Source organism: Anguilla anguilla, chromosome 12 (genome assembly GCF_013347855.1).
Source record: "Anguilla anguilla isolate fAngAng1 chromosome 12, fAngAng1.pri, whole genome shotgun sequence".
NCBI classification, from domain to species: domain Eukaryota; kingdom Metazoa; phylum Chordata; class Actinopteri; order Anguilliformes; family Anguillidae; genus Anguilla; species Anguilla anguilla.
Window position 1 is genome coordinate 24,137,140 of NC_049212.1, and position 22,083 is coordinate 24,159,222.

Sequence of the window (22,083 nt, forward strand, 5' to 3'; positions counted from 1 at the left end):
TCATTTTTGGCAGTAGAAAAGCTTTACTGGTAGAAACCATGGCTTGTTAGGTCTCTACACTGTGCACTGCAGCAATGTCTACCCCAGACATAAGTTGCCGAATAATATAACGGTTAGCACATTTGGCACTAATGAATTACTGGTTAAACTGGATATATTGCCAGTAGCAGTTAACCAATGTCAAACTATTTTAGTTCATCCAGCTACCCATGCCCCACAGATATCTAAAAGCCTACAAAGAAAGAGGCACAGGAAAATTGACAAAGTACTACATCGCTCTTACAGATGAGATAGTCAACCTAAAGTTGGCAATATAATCGACAGCTGATGCTCATTCCTCCCAGGAAGTATTCTGGGGGTCCAAATTTGGATTAAAGAGATGTATTTGTGCCGGATCCCCCAGTTGTCTAATCCAGATACCGAATGCAGATATCCTCACTAGGAAATCAACATTGGGTATCTGGATCAGACAACTGGGGGAATGAAAAGGGCAATACATATGCCTACAGGCCACCATCTTTGGATGGCACACTACACTACATGGAAACTGTGCAAGGAAGTAGAGACATTAATAATGGGTGATACTCCTTAGCTCTACTAATTTGGAAAAGGACAGAAAAAAAATGTTTAGGAGCTGATGTCAAATTATTCAAAGAATGTTCACTGTTGTCTGGATACAGAAATATTAAAGTCAACAACAGAAATAATGAAAATGAGACAATCTCGTTTCAATTTATTCAAAATTTATTCTTTTTTGTCATTACTGTTGGGCCCAGGAGATTTAACATGTTAAAAGCACACTTGTACTTCATGCTGGAACTATAAAGTAGACTTCAATTACGAATTTAACTTGGCTGATATTTGTTTTGAAGTATTTTAAGAGTATTTGACAAAAATTTCCAGTACAATGTCTTTCAGAATATCATGCTGTATTTAGCTGTTAAAAGGAGCATGCTGTTTAAATGTCCCTTACGAAGTACTGGGATTTTGCATTCTATGTTCATGGTTTGTGAAATGAAATGCAGAGCATTAAGGTGTTTAAAGGTATTCCTGTTTTAGGATACAGCACTTTCACAAGCCTTTTTTTTTGCCCAGTTCCTCTTAAACAGCACTCAAATCCCAAAGATAATTTGAATGGTTTGTTTGGACTGAAATGACTGTAGACTTGGTTTAACACCAAAATGTCCCCCTTTCATTATTTTCTTGACCGAGATGTAAATCTGCCTGCATATTTATGTTGGGTGTTCATGCTTGTGAACACGATAATTGTTTTGTTAGTTTGGGAAAACTAACATGCCACTGAAATTTAGCTAATCAGTTGCCTTTCAGATCAAGAATCAGTCATATACCATTCTGCGCTTTTTGGTGAAGTGTATAAATGAACACGAATGCTGCATACACTTCACTCAGTAATTGTACTGGAATTTTCATCCCCTGTAATTGGTTTCCTCTTCTGACAAAAAGTTAGGTTGCTGCCATTGTGAATCGTAAATGCCTAGAGAGCATCAAATAGATTTACCTCCCTCCCTTCACGAAGACGATCAAAATAAAACATGAGGCTCAATAGATCAGTCTGGTTCAGCATAAAGCCTCTATAGTCCAGTTTTTGATATTCAGGTTAATTGGCACCTCATAAACTTGTGTTTGTTAACAATGTGCCCTCTATTGAAGCAATCGGCACCTTTTTTTTTTTTGCAATCTGCAAGGAACACTCAGTAACATACAAGCAGTCATCTGCAGAAAAAGGGTTAAGAGCTACAGACCAATACCAAGACATTCCTCTGCTGTACAAATTAATATCTTCCAAAGTCATGTAAGATAATAGCTATTAAGTTATGTACAAAGAAAACCAGCAACCATCCAACCATCTCGGTAATGAAATGAAATGTCATTGCTCATTTTGTTTGCAAAATATATTCAACAGCAATGAGCAAAAAAAAAAAAAAAGTAAAACGCTTCTGGTTATATAATATTCGTGTCATCTGAAACAAACAAAAAAAATAATCTACAAAGCGAAAAAAAGGTGTATGTACAGATTTCACCCTGTTTTCTCCAAAACCCCCAAAACCCACACAGGATTTATTTTCACCCATATTAGGCATTGTACCATTCCATTTTGTTCTGTAAAACTTACACTGTAGTTTCATGTTCCCATGTAATCACATTAAAAACACAATATTTAATTTCTTAGATCAAGGCATAGAATTGCAGCTACTGTTGTAATGCGCGTGCAATTTATAACAGCACAGGTGGCATGTGCTTAATACTCAGGCGAAGAGCAGGGCAGGTGCAAGTACACGGATGGTTTCATCAGATTTTAAAAAGGCATGCAACCAACAATAGTTCACCTTGCCAGTACCTTGTCAACACCAATCCAGTGCTGAAAATCCAGCAGTATGTGCATGTTTGTGTGTCTGCATGTGTGCATTTCATTTCATGAAGTCTACTACATAGCACTGAAGATGTAAAATATATGTTTGTATACACTGTTCAATTTGGATGACTTTTTTTGTTGAGGAATACGTCCACATCATGTCCTAAAGTGTATTAAAGCAGCATCTTTTCATTTTTTTTTTTTTTTTTTAGGAACATCAAAATAAAAGTCTGTGGGGGGCGGGAAAAAGACACATCCATCGAACAGCAGATTAGCAGGATAATTCCTCATGAGTTGATAAGGGTGCTTCAATGTTCGATATTGGAACAGCAGCTACTGAAGGGTCTATTGTTCAGACGTTGCTCAGACACTCTGGACTCAGCTGTCAGGCCTCCTGAGGAGCTGGTCTCTTCAAATCCCTGATTTGTTTCACCAAGTAGGTCTTTTCATCGTTGAACTGTTCATCCTCCGTCCTGTCGTTCTGGAACTTGCTGAGGAACTCAATTAGTTTCGTTTGATTCTTCAGCAATATGTCCAAGATGGGCTGCGTTTTGTTAGGATTAGCTACAAACACCTGCGCACAGGAAATTTAACCATTATAAACAATCGGGGGGGGGGGGGACATGATTATCACATTACCTCCACCTTATAAAGACTTAACACAGCTTACTATTGTGACTAAATTCTACATTACTAAATAAAATGTAAAACCTCTGTAAGAAAAGCTACAAAAAACATTGTGCACAGGAAGAAAAATATAACAATGAAACAGTCTTTCAGAGGAACTTATGATGGGGGGAAAATTCCATGAGTTTTCTACACAAATACCATTTCTTCTCTTTAGACCCGGTTACCTTAAATACATGGAAGGCCTCAAACTGGATATTGCGACTTTTGTCCCGTAGGAGGTTCATCATTAACTTGAGATTTTCTGGTTTGCTGATGTATTTTGTCATGATGGTGAAGTTATGTCGGTCCAGTAGAAGTTCTCCCAGCAACTGAACAGAATGGGAGATAATTATTATGGATAAGCAACTCTCAATAACTCAAACCAAATTTTACAAGCAAGGAGATGGCAGTTCACCACAGATCATAAAAACATATTTAGCCATTTTAGGTAGTCCTCAAACAGGACAATACACAGAACAAAATACAATTGTGCTTCTGAGAACAGGGCTAGGAAATTACTGAAAAACACAGCACTAAATCATAGATTCTGTGTTAGAGTTCACTCTGTCCACCAGGTGGTGCTCTAAAGTATTTATCATAGGTAATCAGTAAGAAACAGAAACACTACACGAAGGTCCTATTTATAGAGCTCTAAATGCTGCACACAAACAGTAAATCAATCCTCTAAAAAGTACACTCCCTTACCTTCAGAGACTGTCTCTTAGTCACATAGTTTTCTGAATGAAGCAACTTCTCATATTCACTAAAGAACTGTTAAAATAATGCACAGTTAGATACAAAGCAAGAATGTCAAAATATTAGAGCCTTGAAGTTTGTTTTCATCATAAATCACATGAAGCAAACCAGCAATTATCCATCACTGTGTGACAAGTCAGTTGTTACCCAAAAAAATAGCACAGTGATCATTGTCTTTTTTCTCCCAGCAAGCACTGCTCTGAGTCAGCCAGCTCTAATAGCAACACATTTTCCTCAGAGAGACACTTCCTTTAAGAATTACATAAACATTATGAATACTTTCTGTGTATTATATGATTATAGCTTACTCTGTCGTAATGCTGCTCCAAAAACTCTGCACTCAGAAGCTTATGTCTTGTGAGCAAATCCTGGAGGAAAAATAATGCAAATCAATACAAAATATCAAGCCCAAACATTCAAAAATCTCCAGTTTTTCCAGTGAATTAAGTAAATGAGTACGTGTTTCGCCTTATTTTTACACACCTTCTCTTGTACAATATTCAAGCAAAAGACCATGTCTTAAGTGCACTGCTTAAGCTCACAGACTGGATTCAATCCAACCATCGACCTGAGTTTACAGCCAAAAAGATAAATAAATTAATAAATAAATAAAAACCAGCCGCACTCGCTGACCCGACACAATACGCACTAAAGCGATCAGAAGGAAGCCGGCAGGGCAGATCCAGGTCACACCGCACCGCTGCTGTCTGACGACCCGGGCCCAAGGCCGCGTCAACACGCCGGGGGGGAGAGAGACCGCATCCACCGGCAGACTCACTTTGAAAGTGGCGAAGGCGTCCGAGGCAATGTCAAACGTCGACATCTCCACGTATCTGAAGAAGTCGTAGAACTGCTCGGACCACAGGATGATTTTGGCCAGCGGTTCGTGTCTGATGCACTCTCGCAGCATGATCCCGCAGTTCAGAGCGATTTCTGCAGATTCGTACCTGAGAGGGGGAACAGTGGACACGAGGCGCTCAACAAAAACTTACGGCGACGCAGTCAGAAAGTACACATATATTACATGATCATATATATGACTTTAGAAATAGAACAAAGCTGCAGCCAGAAGTTCATACACACCCCTTTAACAACATAAACAATATATTCTGTTGGGTACAGATGTATTCTACCGTTGGCGTCCGCGTCCCAATTTGCCTCCTGAGAATATTGTTGAAAATCTGAGCCACATCCTTTTTACCCTGTTTCATAGCACAACAAAGAGAAAAAAAAGCGTTATAGTTTAGCCAGCGATACAGCCGAGATTTCACTTCAGGCTAATTTTCACGTACTCTGCACTCAGGGTTTCCCACACTCACCCATGTTCAAGCACTTTAAAAGTCTTTTTCAGGCGCCACTCTGACAGATTTATGGACCCATTACAGCAGTAGGCTAAATCAAGTGTGTCGACGTGACTATCAATTGGGATAAAGCATGTGAAAATGGCTTCAATATTGCACAAAATCAATGTCACAAGAGGATCAGCTTTTTCACCCCAAACACAAATCCTAGCCATTGACTAGAACATGTATTTCAATACAGCATTTCCAATGGCATCATTTAGGCTACAAGAAGTCTGAACATGAATTTTGTCACAAGCAAACAAAATCACAGTGCAATCAGGCACTTTAAAGAAAAATGTTCATAAAATTTCATGCCCTCAATCTTATTTTTCTAAATCTAAGGATTTCCAGGAATTTTCAAAGAGCGTGGGAGCCAGTAAACTGCAGTTTAATTTTTTACTTACTTTGCAGCAATTTCAAGTAACACATTTACTTGTTCCTCTTGCTAAATAAATTTCCTTCAAAAATCGAAATAGAACAGTGTATAAGAACATACCTAACAAGTATAATCACCATATAATTCAGCAATTAACAAATTACATGACATTTTGAAAGCATAGACATATGAAGAGACCTGACATGTCAAAATCAGATTGTGGGTTTTCCCCAAATGTGACATCAAGAGCAGAAAAAAGTAACATCAGATGCAACCAGGCAGGCAGAAGCATGACACACAAGGGACAGATAGAGCAGAGACAAACAGAGAAGAGAATATCAAAATATTGACTCAGTGCGCGATGAAATCATAGTGCCTTCAAGGAACACGGCCATTTGGTCTTCCACAAATATGTCTCCTACACATCCAGACATTGTGCCAAACAGCATATTTGCTGTTACATTCATACTCATCTGTGCCTGCGGAACACCCACCTACGCCTCTCGCACCAACAAAACCTTTGCGCGCGGCCGCAAGTCCAAACATGATTTTGCTTGAACCAGCACCTGCGTACAGGGGCGTGCACTCGCTGATGCGCGCTAACGTACGCCATCCCTCATGGGCACCGGCGGCTCTCACCTCAAAGTCTATGAGCTGGAGATCGGCTATGAGCGTGCTGAGCAGCCCGCTGTTGTACAGCTCCTGCGCCAGCTGTGCCACGGCCTCCGTCTGCGGCTCCTTCTCGCTGGTGCCATACAGGATCTCCTTCATGGCCAGCAGGTTTTTGGACACCTCTTCCGTAGCCTGCACAGGTGGGGGGAAAGCAACAGGGTCCGCTGTGCCGTTTCAGTCATCCAAGCCATTAAAAATTTCAGAAATATTCAGTTGTCAAGTTTCATCATGGAAAAACCACTGAAGCTCACTTTTAAATGTAAAAAAAAAGTTGTTTAATAGCAAACATTAAAAGGTTTATCACCTTGCGGAAAAACTTAAACTGATTCGCAACTCAATTTTATGCTTAGCAGGAAAATCATTTATAAGGCTAATCTTTTATATACATCACACATCATTTACAGAGAACACGAGTCATCCACGTTGGCCAGTTTAAATGCTAAGCAGAGCACAACGATTTATGACCCCAGTGGGATTTAAAACCCTGCTGCTGCAATCATTAACAGCACTGAAGAAGCATAAAGTCATCAGACAAACAAAGTGACAAGAATGGGACCACCACAAAACAAACTGATAAAAAACAGGGGCTCTCAACAGCAACTGTCTTTCCATATTTGCGCCTGTAGTCATTACTAGTCTAACTGAGTGAGTGCCATGGGAGTTTGGCACAAAAACAGACTTGATCTGGCACAATCAGATGAATCAGCTTCATAAGAAGAGTGGTTATAAATGTTAAACTCCAGCTCCTATTCAGTCTATACCACTATACCAAAAATGCGCCAAAATGGCACCACCAGAACTGCACTGAGCCTTACCGCTTTGCTGAGTGGGAATTTCAACAGAGACTGCATCAGAAAATGCTATGGCTTGATCATATAGAATAAGACAGCATGGATAGAGGATCTTCAGTTTTTTCCACCTTTATAAATAGGGCTTACATAACAAGGCATGCCATACATGATAATGTCATACGTTAACAGCTTTGACAGGGAGAACCTTTTGCTAGTCTCGAAGCGAGTGTGTAATTTCAGAAGCTGAAAGTTACTTGCATTTAAATTCAAGTGAAATATAAAACAAACCGCCAAAAAAACAAGGAAAGTTGACTGAAAAATTACTAAAGCTAATAAGTGCAATGAGTTGTTCAAAAGAGTGTTGGTCAGAGCTCAGCTCAGCATGTCTCCCTAATCTTGGTCTCATTATACCACTGAGGCATCACAATGAATAGCAAATTACTAGATGGGCCAGTTCGGGACTTTCAAATGGCAGGTTTCAAAAGTTATTCTTCTTTGGCTGGGTTCATTTAACATTCTAGGGGGAAGCCTATGGTATGTTGCATTTCATTCCTACATTCTGAAGTCCAGGACTGAGGTGGCAAAACCAGTTTGGCGGAAAGCATACATAGACTACTTCCAGGCGCTTTACCTTTTCGGCTTTTTTGTCAGAGATGTCTTGCTTTTCCAACACAGACATGCTGTCCTTCAGGTTTTTCACTATGTCTGCTGGGGACTTGTGAGACTTGCCAAAAGGGAACGGCATGGTTGTAGGCTACACCTGCAGGGACACTATACACCACCTCAAACTGAGGAAAAGAAAAAGAAAAAATCATTTCATACTGAGACAGACTTTAGATTTTAAAAGATTTTCATTTTAACAGCCATCAAGACACATATTTTCATTAAAATAAAAAAAGACATGTAAATTCTGCACAATTATGACAATTGTATGTGTGAACTGGTGACATTAATAGTGTGGCCATTTTCTAAATCCTGCTATGATGAAATGGTTAATGAGAAGCAAGCCAAAGGAAACAGAACAGTTCAGGTGAATCTGGACAAGCTGCAAATTTATGCTTTTCTATACAACTTTTCAGAAGACATACGTGCATCCTTTGAAGTCTAATCATATACCAATAATGAAATGATTCAGAGGGCAGTGCAATCCATTTACATTTAATCTCAAATAGGCTAACTAAAAACATTCACTGTTAGGCACCTTTGCTGTAAGCTTCAGAAGTTTAACTGTGGTCGACAACACAGAAGACAATTTCTTAGTCGCTGCTCACTGACTCTTAACATGTTAAGGCAAAATTGTTTCAAACTTATCTCAACTGGAAATAAACAATCCTGATACCAGGATTTACATACAAATAACACAATTCATTTAGAATCTTTACATCAAGATTTTTTATTTCCCCCTACCTGCAGCCCATATGCTAGATTCACACTAGAGCTGCTGCAATAATTACTTACTCAAGGACATAACTTAATGGGGGATCTCACAACATTTGGGTTTTAAAGGACAGGATTCTCCAGAGCAAACATGTAGTTTAACTTATTGCAGTCCATCTTATTTACTGTTAACTATCATAAAACTGAAAATTGACAGATCCCATGCACCGATGGGGGATTGTGTGAATCAGCCCCTCCTCAAATCAACCTAGTACAAAAGCTCCAAAGAGCCAGTGCAATTTCACAGAATACAAAGTGCGTATTTGCCATAACTTCCTTAAAGGCACTGCTAACAGGAAGGACCGGTATTGTGAATTTTCGTAAATGAGCCAATAGGAGTTCTGCATACTCAATCGGTTAAAAAGACGATCATAAATCGACAGGAATATCAGTAGAGCAACCCACACGTACTTATCTACAAATGGTCATGTGCAATGTATTGTTAAATAGGTACTCATCCTTCAACTTGAACAGTCCGACTGAACACATTTATCCCGCAAAGCTGAGTTTCTCTAAATCGATATTGATCTTGTCAAACGTTCACAACTTCAGCAGGTGGCCAAATCCGCCTTTCGCCGCAGTTTAAAGCGAGTTAATTTGACTGTACTGTTATGCCCAGGTGACCTCTAACGATGACGTAGGCATCTATACAGATGTCACTTTAGCTAGTTAGCAAGCTGGCAGGCTAAATACACAAATAAAGCATCGAACGTTATTTATCCATCTAAATAAAAGGGAGCCATTTACATACTTACGGCTAGGTTCGTGAGCGTGGTGTGACACAGGTGAACAAATATCGAGTGAGTTGGTTAGTAATGAGGCAGGCTCGATTACTCACCAACTGGCTAAATGGACGTCATTAAGAGCTAGCAAACCTTCTGTCGTAAGCTTGTCACATTAAGAACATGACATACAGGGAAATATTCGCTGACTAAGAATAGCTGGGCAGGAGTTATTGATAATATATTTTGGCTAGCTTGGTTACACAGTAATAGAATGCTAACCAGTTACAATATAACTAAGTCTAGACTACATTGCGGTAGCTTCAGGACCCATTCATCAAACTTACTACAATCATAATCAGGTACCTAACGTAGATAGCCATACATTAATAGTTTGCTACCTACAATGATGCATGATGTCATGCGGGGTAATATTATCAAAATAGAAAGCTAGGCTTGCTACAAGGGAGCACAAACTTTACAATAGAAAATGGCAAGTCACGACCAAGACAGCTAACCAGCTAGTTCACGGGGTTGCCAAGTTACCTGGCTAGCATACGTAGGACTTTGCACCGCTAACATTAGCTGAGTTACTCGGTAGAAAAACAAGCTAGCTAATGTTACTTATAGTACTAACGTTATTTCAAATAATAATTATTACACTGTGCATCAGTTTAACACTGCAAGCTGCAATTAGCCAGCTATATAGACTACTCAAGCTACAACATTTTTCTAATTCACGAATAATAGCAATTTAACTAGCACTGCTCTGTTAATTTTAGCAGGTTAACTAGCTGGCCAATTATAATGGATCTAACTAGTTATCCGACCTAGCTAACCACGTCCGTTGATTAGACAAATAACATTACCACATTAACGTGAAACCAGCCAGTGACTAGCAAGCAACAGCTATCGTATTTCAATCAGTGTCCACAACAGTGTCAGCGGTAACAGTAGTCCATTGCACTCAGTGCAGCTCACCGAAAGCCAGCGTTGAGCAACAGACACTAGCTAGCTGTGTCGTGCAGCAGGCCGCGATCAAGTGGGCCTGAAGAAAAATCCTCAGCATTTCTAACGTTAGCTAGTGTGACTAGCCAGCAAGCTAGCTTGTCCAGTTACACATCACACAAAGGAACCACGACTTTATAGTCAGGTACCTATTAAAAAAGACACATTATCAAATATAACTTTATGCCAAAATTTTTATGTAGGCTACTACTAAGGGAGGCATTCCATTTTTAGACTAGTCTCTGATACAAACATAGGTTGACAGGCCTCTGAAAACTTCGCTGCATGACTATCCAGCGAGCTTTTACTAACGTTAGCAGAAACCCCATGAAAATAGTTGGTGCAAGTGCTACTTTACAACAAACCTTGCAAACTCGACCGACTCGCGCAACTCCGAGTGCTGTGGGATTGCAAATGCAACCAAAAAGTCCCGCCAGGTTGAAATCTGATTCGTTATTCGTTTTGTCTATATCTCCTCTCTGTGTCTGTGATCTGTCGTCCAGCAGTTAGCAGGCTAGCTAGCGATATTTCCTAGTTCTCTCTGAGCGTGGGGATTGATACTGCTGCGTCCGAATTCTTCGTGCGGTGCCTTTTCTATTTCCGCTGTAGTGATACAATGAGCAGCGAGGCCTCTATCGCCCCACGTGGACAGCGCTGTCATCACAACAACACTGCGGAGCGTCAGACTCAAAGGTCGACAACTCATTCTTGCGTCGAAAATTGGTTTCATAATTCCCGGTATTGCGTATCGCGCCAGTGTGCCGTCGATTGTGTAGCTCGGTATAGCCTACTTTCAGTACTTGTACGTCATAATCATTAAACCGCGTTCTTTATGCAACTAGTATTTGCATATCACCAAAAATGTGCTTTACATAGTGGTTTATTTGCTCAGTTGTCAATGTCTGGTCAATCACATTTACGTTACGTTTCAAGCATTTACCAGGTACATTTATCTGGAGCAACTTACACAGCTTGCATTCATTACAATCATTTTTTTCCAAGCTGGACATTTACTGCATATCCAACAAATTCTTGTTCAGCACCTTGCCCCAAGGTACCATAGCAACACATCACCTGGGAATCAATCCTACAACCTCAGTGCAAATTCATCGTCCTAATCACTTGCTTACCCCATCACAGGTTCTATATATGCTTCAGCAACTTCATAACCATTGCTTTGTGGTGGCTTTCAGTAGGATAAAGTAGTAAGCTAAACTCAGCCGAAACCCAGCTCTGTGCCTAAGCTTAGTTTCATTGCTCAGAAAATGTGATCTTCATTTAGCACATCTTGCTAAAATCTGATAAAGACTGAATACTCTTGCCAGCTGGGAGTGGATTTCAAGCTTTTTATTTATTTATGTTTTAGTTTGGCCAATTTCTGTTCAGGGTTTTGTTAAGCTCTGGACTTCAAAATGCGAATGAAAATAACCATTCAATAAAATGTTCCAACAAAACTGGAACTGAGCTGTAAACAGAGCATTAATGGTTTCGTCAGTATTCAAACCACACTATTTCAATAAATGGATGCACAAGAACTGTTGAGAAAGAGCCTTTTAATACAGACAGAGTAGGCCTATTTGTTGCAGATATGATAAATGCCTTACCCTCAGTGACTGGATTCTAAATAGGCCTAGTTTCTAAATTGTTTCCAAGAGTGACACTATTCTAGCTCAAAGAATATATAAACCAGATTCTGCTGTAGGCCTAATTACACATCTAATATGTGCAAGATTATCCAGCAGTTCACTTGTTGAAACTGTAGCCTCTGAGGCATTCTGTAAATTCGTGCGCTTCCTGTTTGCGCACACAGGAGGTCGCCCAAGACACGAAGTTGCGAAAGAGTCAGTGTTGCGATTTTAGGCCCAGTCCCAAACGGAGCCCCCTGGACTCAGGGTCACCTTAATGGCGGGGGACGGGTGACTCCACGAGTTGACAAGGGCTTGAGGGGCATACAAAGGGTAAAACTGAACAAGACTTCTGACATCACCCAATACGGGACATGTTGCTGAGGGACGGAGACGCAACCTTACTCAAATTTATGTCAACAGAATGGGCGTGTCATCCCCCACTTGAACCCGGCCCGTCGGAAGTGTAAATGGTCAAGGAGCGTGCTGACGAGCATTTCCGATAATAATTTTTACAAAACAACTTTAGAATAAATGCATTCCAATGACTTTTGAAAGTAAAAGGAGTGCGAATGAGAAGAAAGAAAATATAAGGCTGGTAATATTTGTCAGGGAATATATTGGCTATGGCACGGCAAAGTTTTTGAAAATCACGGAAAACTAAAAAGGGGTAAAAAAAAAAAAATCGCGGATCAAGTGTTTCACAAACAGTGATTTACTAAATTAACCAATATCTTGTGCGCGGCACTGGGAAACAAGTGCTTGAAGTTTCAGAAAAATCAGTTGCCGCAAGTGACAAACATTACTAGAATGCTTTGATAGGCTATTGCATTTAATCAATTCGGTCCATCACGGAAATAGCATGTTTTGTAGGTTTTATATACAAACCATACCACTCGCTCACCAACAAAAATAAATAAATAAATAATAAAAATAAATAACATCCCAGGTGCTTCCTACGCCATTGACCTGAACTGAATTTCGGCAATACCCTCGGTCTAAGCCTGCAGTGATGCGAATTTAACAAGAGGGTAGACAGAGGGCGCAAAAAGTACGCACAAGATAAGCTGTTTTGACAATGGGACTGCCCTTGAAAGACTTGAGGGGAACGCGCCTTTGAGTCCACGAGTCCAGAGAATGGGATTCAGCCTATATCGTCAGACTCAAGGCAACAACAACGCCTATCACACAACCATATTATGTTTGGATTTTGCTGTTTAAGACAAATGTTTACCTGGCAAAGGAAATCTGCCAAACATTCAGATTAGTGACCAGTGACATTGTCATTACCGCACAAAACTCTGAGTCTCAGAGCTGTGTGGCCACGACACGACAGGACCATCCAACATTGACTTCGAAGAATATAAAAAAACTGTCATCCAGGTAGAGAAAGTTCTGCTGAAACAAAAGTTGATGTGGGTCTAACTTATTTGTGATAGATACGAGGCACAGTAGGCCAAAATGTCCAATGTAAAATTGTCTCAATATGGCTCAATACTCAAGCCTATTTTTCATTCTCTGAGGGCATGTTTAGCTGCACATTGTTTTCTAGTGTTTCATTAGTGTGGCTCACAGTATTGTATATTGAACTAGCTGTGATTTTACATACTTCTAAAATAGGACTATTCAACTCCAGGCAGTGTCTACAGGTATTTGCTCCAGTCATGCACTATACCAACTGATTTCACCAACAAGCTTACTTCTGGAACCATGGGGGGTAAAATGATTTGATGAAATCAGGTGGTGCAAATACCGGGAGACACTGCAGCCTACAGGACCTGGAGTTGAGTAGCGCTGTTCTAAAATTTAAACAGATACTTATATGTATCAACAGTATTCAGTAGTACCGTGTCATCAACAGTAACTTAGTTGTCCCTCACTATCTATTAATACCTTCAAACATTTTCAATAAAATAAGGTCTTATGCATTGCAGTCTCAGGTAGCAATCTGCATAAGGTGACAAACATTAAATATTTTAACTCAGCTGGAGCTAGGTGTGATTCAAACTGGATTTTGACAAATACATGTTTCAATACAACCAAACAGTGCCAAGCAAGTGGATGATGTCAACCTATCCATCCTTTATCGTGTCAAAGGAATCCATATATATATGTCTATGAATCACCCCTAAAGTGAACTTCTAAGGTACATTTTCTGGACATCCCTAAAATACAAGCTGTACAAGCCAACCTTCAGTGCCACCTTCAGTACCTGATCTGAACTGCCATTTCATGTAGAGGCCTTCTCTTTTTGCCCTCTCTCTCCTGACAAATAACTCCCCAGTTATTTGACTATAACAGGGCTTATGATATTATATACTTAGATTTCCAAAGAGCATTTGATAAGGTACCATACGAGAGACTAGTTAGCAAAATGAAGACAGTAGGAATTGCAGGAGGTATTTCAGAGTGGATTTGGAACTGGCTACAGCATAAAACACAAAGAGTAGTAGGAGGGATATTATCTGAGCAGGGAACTGTGGGAAGTGGAGTCACACAAGAATTTGTGCTGGGACCACTGCTCTTCCTCATTTATATCAATGACCTTGACAGGGACATAGAAAGTGCATTAGTCAAGTTTGCAGATGATACAAAACTGGGAGGCCCAGCTAATAGTTTGGAATCTACTAAAGTAATCCAAGAAGATTTAAACAAAATCCAGAAGTGGGCGGAAACCTGGCAAATGAAATTCAATATAGCCGAATGTAAAGTTCTGCATGAGGGAAATACAAACATTAGGCAGGATTATTTTATGTGAAGAACAGAACTGGAATGTGCTCAATTTGAAAAAGACTTGAGAGTAATGGTTGATCAAAGCCTTTCAGCTTCTAGGCACTGTGCTCCAGCAGTGGAAAAAAGTCAATAGGATGCTGGGATGTATAGCCAAAAGTACAGAGTATAAATCCAAGTTATACTTATCATATACAATACATTTGTTAGACCACACTTGGAGTACTGTGTGCAGTTCTGGGGACCGTACTACAAGAAAGATATAGAGGCTCTGAAAAAGGTTCAAAGAAGAGCAACCAAATTGATTATTGGTGAAAGATAAAAGCTAAGAGGAAAGACTTAAGATGCTTAATCTCTTCAAGTAAAAGAAGGTTTAGGGGTGTTTTGATTGAGGCTTTTAAATTTATAAAGGGGATTAACAAAGTGAACTACAACAGATTCTTCAGGTTGAGTACTGTTAGTGGAATGAGGAGACTTAAAAGGAAAGTTCCATACAGAGATTATGACAGACACAATGTTTTTCACGCTGAGAGTAGTCAATGTGTGGAATAGCCTTCCAGGTCATGGATTTGAGGCAGAAACTCTGGAGATTTTCAAGACCAGGCTTGATATGGAGGTATATACAAGCTGGTCTGTAGGTAATCCGAGCACTACGTAGAATTTAGTCAGGAAAATGGCGAGCATTGTTGGGCCTGTTTTCCACAACTTCTCTTTTCCCAGGTGAGCTGAAGTATTCTTTTTGGGAGGCAGCTAGATAATCCGTCTATGGCACAATGTGCCTAAAATAAAACATAAACAATGTGTTTGTGTGTAGATGTGTTAGCCCCTAACTCGTCAAAAATCTACAGCTAATTAAACCATTAAAATTTCAGATTTAGCACATTCTGACAACACATTTGAAAGGAATTCAAGGTGTTACTTATGGTTAATGGTGGTCTATATCCGCAAGCAATGGTACCCTAAAGTGCAAATTTATTTGGTCTGGGTACTGAAGTTATGCTCAGGCTTGTGCTCTAGTGCTTCTCATAGTTATGCAATGTGTAAGGAATGCATTATAATCCTCTATGCAAATAACATATTAATATCTGATTCTACAACCATGTTTTGTTAGTAGAATTATATTGGCATTTGCTGTTTTCATCCACACCTTTACAAAATCAAGTGATGAGATGACTTCTTATGATAGCATGATCTTAGGTCTGATGGAATGGGGATATTTTGAGTCATTTAAGGACCTATAATGGGTTGTATATTCCCTGGAATGAGTAACACTAGTTCTAGTACTAAAGGACAATTTTGGCACAGCTTTAGCTAATTTATTTGTAATTCACATTTGTGTGTAATTAATTTATAGGGTCCAAACATTCACTCTTTTAGAAAAAAATATACCTGTATGCTTGCACCCAAAGGCTAAGGATTATATTTATTCCTTTGAAAAAGGGTAACGTGCACCTTACACAGTAAAATATTCAGTATTAAATCAACTCTTATGTAGTGCATATGGTCCCTGCTGAACACATGTGTACTCTGTTAGAGTTGAATCAACACTGGACATTTACTGTGTACAGCTGGCCCCACTGCTCTTACAAAAAAATAACATGTGAACTGCTTGTGGACACCAAACATGTAAAGAGTACACATGTGAACAATAAAACTAGTTCCACTAGTAAAATGAAAGTTGAAAAGGTAACCTATAAAATTTAATGTTTTGTTTTCACATTTGAATATTGTAGTTAACATTTGAAAAAGTCAATCTCCTGTGAAAAGGTGGATTTCATGTCACATGTTTTGTTTCCACATGTGGAAATTTTTACATAAGAAAAAAGCCAATGGTTTGTGAAAATGTTCAGTTCACATGTGACATTTTCTTTTCACATGTGAATATTATAATTAACGTGTGAAAATGTTAAATTCACTTACAAAAGTGTTTCACATGTGAAAAGGGAAATTAATGTTTCGCAAGGGTGCTGTAAAATACATTTTGTACCCACGTAGTTGTACATGATAAACTTAAGTAATAATAAACTTTAGAGATGCAAGGCATAAATAAGTGTGCGAAATCAGAAAAGGTAAGGACAATTGAGCGATGGGCTTTCTCGCCTTCGGCTGTGCCAGCGCTGTGCGGCTTGCTCAATGTTATTGTGTGGCCGCCTGTCGACTAGAGGCAGGCGGTGATGTGTTCAGTTCCTCTCCAGAAGCAGGCGGTTGACTGCACGTGGGTCGCGTGGCCAGATGTCTTGTTGCGCATTGTACCCGAGCCCCCGTGCTACCCCCGCCAGCTTCTTTAGATCTTCAAACAATCCCCTCTATTCTGGGACTACATTCATCACCAAAGGAGCTCGCTGCAAAAGGACTGGCCATTATTCTCTCTTAAATCCTGATTTACAGGTGTTTTAGAAAGAGGACTCATTTCCTCCGTACAAAAACTTGCCGCACATGGTGTGTCGGCCACCCGCTTGTAATCCCGTGCCTTCTGCTTCTGAAATAGTTCATTTAAAAACTTTGCTTTATTTGTCTGTAAAAACAGATGTAATTATATTTTCTGCAGTAGGCTATTCACAGACATATGGTTAGCCTACTCACAGAAAAATGTCCAGTGTTAAATCAACTCTAGCAGTATTAAATAAATCAACTGTACCACAGTCCAAAGCAAACACTATTTGGGTTTAAAGTAGGCTACTCTATCAGAGTTTATTTTACACTGAAGATTTTGCTCTAGGCCTACTCTACACGCCTAGCACAAAACGGATTCAATGACCCCTATAAAGGTATAGCCTACGGATATAGAGGCCTATCAAAGGTTTACAGGTTGTTTACCCAAACGTGATAGTGTTTATTGACGATCGGGTAGAAAATCCATGACTTAAATATACTTGCAACGAGCGTAAAGACAATAGAATAAATATGTCCATAGTGATAAGATTTCGTGCTTGATTCGTGTACAATTGATGGCCACACGCATTTATATTATGATCACCACACCTGTCACCTCACACCGGTCACTTGCACCTGCCGTAACGCCCTTTGGACACTTTCTTCACGAGCAGTTACAGAGGTGCCCCCGGTCCTGCTGTCCATTTCTTCCCGGGTTATGGCATTCTTCATGGCGATTAGGTTCAGCTGAATACAAGCCATTGTTCGTCGTAGTTTCCCACGTTCCAGCATTCGCCTGGCAGTCGCGTGTCTCAAGTCAAACAGAGCCGCTGCCATGAATTCTAAAAGCGGCTACCAGTGAGCGGGACATCTGCCCGTGGCTATTCTGACATCTGCCCTCTCCATTTAAGGCGAAAAAAAGTTTATAACAGATGTTTCGTGTTTTCAAGTTTTTACTCTCCATCATAACAAAAACAGAATCAACTGCATACGTTTCCCGCTTATACTAAAATCAAGTCGTTTCAGACATAATTAATATTCTATAATATAGCTAATAATAAAAAAATAAAGTAAAATCGATCATATAAGCTTGACATGCTTAAAAATAACGTTGCCTTCTCTTAAAATCTAGGGTAAAATGAGACCAGTCAGGTACATAAGAATTGTGCATTCAAAGGAAAGGAAAACATGGACGTAATTACATAGGCTTTTTTCCTTCTTCAAATTCACAACATTCACAAAGTAAATATTTTGTCCACAGGTGAGGTTATATGCTGGAACAGGTCCTGTAATGTTATTTGAATTGTAAATTAATAGCTTATAGGCATTGCCTTTAAGGATTATGATGGAAAAGGAAATGATGGAAATTTTTTAAGTTCACTGTTGTTTTTTGTTTTTTTTTACTATCCTAAAACATATTTGGTGTGAAAGCTATGATGGAATTACATTTTATAAAATGTTTGTTTACCTAATTATGCTGTAAACGACAAAATGTTAGGTGGACTGACGATATAGACATTCTCACCTCATTTTAAATGAAAATATAGCCTACCAAAATATTCTTCCCGTTGTCAAATTCCGCTTTGAAATATTACAACCCCGAGGATTAAAATTAGAATATAAATCCTATATTTTAGCTTTGCAGACTGTCGTCCCAGATCATTTACATTACATAAAATTTACAGGCCTAAATTTGGCATCACATCTATTTTTAAAAACTGACTTATTACACAGACAAGTATATATTGCACAAAGGAAACACAGCAACACTCCAAAAAGATTGTGACCAGCAATGTTCTACTTTGAAAATACTATTTTTTCCAGACCAGGTCAGTATATATGTGAGGTGTCCTCGGAGATAAGTGATAGGCTTCAAAGTAAAATAGCACAGCACACGAAGGGCAATACAGACCTATTATGTAACCTATTTCTTTATATCACATTGGTCCGTTGTATAGATGTCCATCCATTTTCCAATAGCTTAATGACACATTAGCTACTATGTCAAATACAAACACTGATTGAGAATGAATACAACTGCCAAAACATGAAAAAGTTTTCTGCCCACTGCAGAATGTTTCTGGTTTGAAATTAACATTTTTTTGAGGGTGGAGTTGGGGGAGTACAAAGAAACTTATCACTGCCATTTACTTAGTCTGTTCCCAGTTCATTAGTAAACCAGCTCAAACTAAATATATCCAGTAGTACAGTTGGGAACAATGGTTCATGCAACAATAGACACCATGGTTGTATTCTGTAGGACTTCAAGGATAGGTTTCGCTTTTTCTCAGGTAATGCTGTCCTAGTTCATTCAGAATAAAAGGACCGCAAGGTCCCCAGAGTAACCACAGTAATAGCAGACTCTTGTTCGTCCCTGGGAATGCCAAGCCAGGGCTCCGCGCGCTAAGCACCACGTGACGAGCTCTAATAGAGAAAACAGAGGGTTTCGCTAGGGGTGCACATTTCCAGGCTGGACATCTGTCGCTTGTTTTTTGGGCGGGCAGCTCAGCTATTGAAAAGAAGCAGTGACCTGTCAGTCTTGACTGATGGGAGCGGGCCGCTGGGATCGACCCCATGTGTGGGAAAATACCTCAGCCAAAAAGCACGCTCATTCACATGCTAATTCTGCTCTATAAATAAGAGGAGTGCGCAGCGCGGAGGCCTTAAAGACAAGGCAGATTTCACACGAGACAGCACGAGAGAAGTCGCAGATTATATCTACCAAACCAAGGGACATGACCGCCACTACCATGGCGCACAACGTGGAGAAACTATCGAGTGCCAAGGAAGACAGAAAGGTACGGACATTTCCCCCCCGTTAGAAAGTAAAATAGACTCCAGAGGAAATATTCACAGATTTGGGGAATGAATGTGGAATAGTTTGTTAATTTGCTAGCGTGTTCGTCTCGTGACGGTCTTCAGTTCCATCGCTGAACTTGACTTGATGTGTACATTCGTTCCTAGCTGAGGAAGCCGCTCATTGAAAGAAAACGACGTGAAAGAATAAATAATTGCTTGGATCAGCTGAAAGAAACTGTAGTTGGCGCCTTTCGGCTTGATGTAAGTACACACCGTGAAAATCGCATTGTCGCGTCATACGCGTTATACTCCAATTTGGACTCATGGTATTTGGACTTGTAGAATCACTGCTTACATCAGCGTCATTCTCTTACAGCAATCTAAACTGGAGAAAGCTGACATTCTTGAAATGACAGTGAAACACTTGCAAAATATACAGAGCAATAAATATGCAGGTAAGTGGTCTCTGATTGTATGAGCAGTATCATACCTTTATTCAAACAGACAGTTGAATTAGCGTTTATAATTTAGTTTTTCTGAAATATAAATGAGTATTTCAGAGTAATGCCATGCAACCAATTACAATGTAATAGTCCGCGATCACATAATCAGGATGCAATGTGTAAGGGATTTCCTATTATGGCCTCTCGAGGGCAGTATCTGATAAGGGAAGACTAAGGACACACTTCAGAGTGTAAACTCTCTCAGTAATAACACTTAAGAACTCAAAACTCCAGATAATTAGGAAAATTAATTGGTGTCCATACGAGACCACCGTTTTTTTTCTTTTCATTTTCAGGGAGGAATATGAAGATTCCGTAAATAACAGAACCTGGTGCCACTGAAATTAACTTAATATCAGGCCACATACAATGCATTGTGATTCCACTAGATGGCGCTGTGATAGATATGTAACAATTCCTCCTTGTTTTGCAGCTGATCCGACCTTAGGACTGGAAGCCCAGCAGAAGTACAGCACGGGCTACATTCAGTGTATGCACGAGGTGCATAATCTGCTACTAACCTGCGAATGGATGGACAAGACTTTGGGTTCTCGCCTGCTCAACCACCTGCTCAAGTCCCTTCCACGGTCCACTGAAGATGCCTCCCAGCCCGCAGCCGTGTCTATCACCCCCATCCCCCACCACACACACGGGAGCCCGAGGCATGGAACTCCCGTGCCCTCGAATAGGCCCTTCAGCAGCGGCGATGTCAAGCCTGGGAGAGAGGTCCAGACAGATAACGTCCAGTACTTAGCCAGCCCCCGCGATAGGGTACTTCTGCTACCAGGAAATCGGTTATTTAACAATCCACACATTGCTGCGCTTGATATGTGGAGGCCCTGGTGAATTTCTGGAACTCAAACTCTATTTTGATCTATGCGTAGACTCTTCTCCTTATGTATCTTATAGATATGCTTCTCAGAACACTTGTGGGGCAGTACTGTTCCAGAATAGGTGTACTACAGACACGGGTACTTCCGGCAGAAGTAAACTTCTTGTAGCCTGCATTGTAGAAGGCTATTATTTGTCTATTTATTGTATTAACTCAATTTATTTAATAAGATAAACTTGCTTTTAGGTTTATTCATCACATAATGTAGTGTGTGCTTTCCCTTTCTTTGTATCTAATGTAAATGTATTAACCCAGTATTAATAAAATGTGTTCCACAATGCGACGTGAGTTACCTCATAAGATCACGAAACATGTATTTTTTTATTCCGCAAAAAACCATGTCATCGATTCAAACACTAAGGGGTGCTTGTCATGAAGATACCTTAGTGGCTGGATAACTTTGCCTTTTTCCCAGGGAAGATACTAATCTGTTTCACTCACCTAATTTTAAAAATGAGCTTGCATTTCATCTAGTGGTTTTTCCACATCTTAAAGACAACAAACACTAGGCTTGAAGCTCACCACCTCTGCACTTACCTCTCTTCGTTTTAAAGAGCTCAATTTCACATTCCATGTGCTTCCCAAACCAGAAGAGTGGGATTCATGTGGTTGTTGTTTGATTGCAACAACTGATTCAGGATAAGCATAGCCATTCCTGTTCTTAATCAAAACCATAATTGGGACAAGGAAACTCAAATGAACAGTACTTGATGCATAAACGAGCCATCAGTTATGCCTATCAGTGTATTTGTTCACTAAACTGCTAGAAAGGCAGTTTGGAGGAAGTTTAGAGAAAAAGGAAGCCGTTCCTTTTGCTCACATTAGAAGCTAAATTTGTATTGGAGCTGTAGCTATTGTGTAACAAGTTCAGTTCAGTTTTAAGTTTTAAAATAAATTGTTTTCTAGATATTAGTTCAGTTTTCGAGAATTTATTCAGAATATGCTTATAGCCAAGTTATATGATCCTCCCCCCAAAGAGAGATTCTTCAGCATATATAAGCAAATGATTACTC

At 39.8% G+C, this 22,083-nt stretch overlaps 2 protein-coding genes across 3 annotated transcripts; one reads left to right on the forward strand and one right to left on the reverse strand.

Moving 5' to 3' along the window:
- Positions 1–723: 723 nt before the first annotated feature.
- cab39 (calcium binding protein 39) lies at positions 724–10,765 on the reverse strand. Of its 2 annotated transcripts, none has more exons than XM_035385354.1 (9): positions 10,514–10,765; positions 7,613–7,769; positions 6,158–6,322; positions 4,883–5,001; positions 4,578–4,746; positions 4,108–4,167; positions 3,749–3,814; positions 3,229–3,372; positions 724–2,948 (listed from the first exon to the last, which is right to left on the reverse strand). In XM_035385354.1, the coding sequence occupies exons 2-9, from the start codon at positions 7,724–7,726 to the stop codon at positions 2,760–2,762; spliced, it is 1,026 nt and encodes a 341-aa protein (XP_035241245.1). In that variant the 5' UTR covers positions 7,727–7,769; positions 10,514–10,765; the 3' UTR covers positions 724–2,759. The 2 variants fall into 2 exon arrangements, with proteins under 2 accessions (XP_035241245.1, XP_035241244.1); XM_035385353.1 differs by lacking the exon at positions 10,514–10,765 and adding an exon at positions 9,174–10,477 and having other exon boundaries at positions 2,595–2,948.
- An 8,557-nt stretch (positions 10,766–19,322) lies between these two features.
- Positions 19,323–21,370, forward strand: her8.2 (hairy-related 8.2). Its single transcript, XM_035385851.1, has 4 exons — positions 19,323–19,674; positions 19,841–19,936; positions 20,052–20,130; positions 20,612–21,370. The coding sequence occupies exons 1-4, from the start codon at positions 19,612–19,614 to the stop codon at positions 21,022–21,024; spliced, it is 651 nt and encodes a 216-aa protein (XP_035241742.1). The 5' UTR covers positions 19,323–19,611; the 3' UTR covers positions 21,025–21,370.
- Positions 21,371–22,083: the final 713 nt, after the last annotated feature.

What these genes read in the sequence shown, in the direction of transcription:
- cab39 (XM_035385354.1), bottom strand. Translation starts at nt 7,726, where the DNA reads ATGCCGTTCCCTTTTGGCAAGTCTCACAAGTCCCCAGCAGACATAGTG. An exon ending in TCCAGCTCATAGACTTTGAG is followed by an intron (nt 5,002 to 6,157) that starts GTGAGAGCCGCC and finishes GCTATGAAACAG; the next exon opens with GGTAAAAAGGATGTGGCTCA. An exon ending in AGGCCTTCCATGTATTTAAG is followed by an intron (nt 2,949 to 3,228) that starts GTAACCGGGTCT and finishes TCCTGTGCGCAG; the next exon opens with GTGTTTGTAGCTAATCCTAA.
- her8.2 (XM_035385851.1), top strand. Translation starts at nt 19,612, where the DNA reads ATGACCGCCACTACCATGGCGCACAACGTGGAGAAACTATCGAGTGCC. An exon ending in TTGGCGCCTTTCGGCTTGAT is followed by an intron (nt 19,937 to 20,051) that starts GTAAGTACACAC and finishes ATTCTCTTACAG; the next exon opens with CAATCTAAACTGGAGAAAGC. An exon ending in ACAGAGCAATAAATATGCAG is followed by an intron (nt 20,131 to 20,611) that starts GTAAGTGGTCTC and finishes CTTGTTTTGCAG; the next exon opens with CTGATCCGACCTTAGGACTG.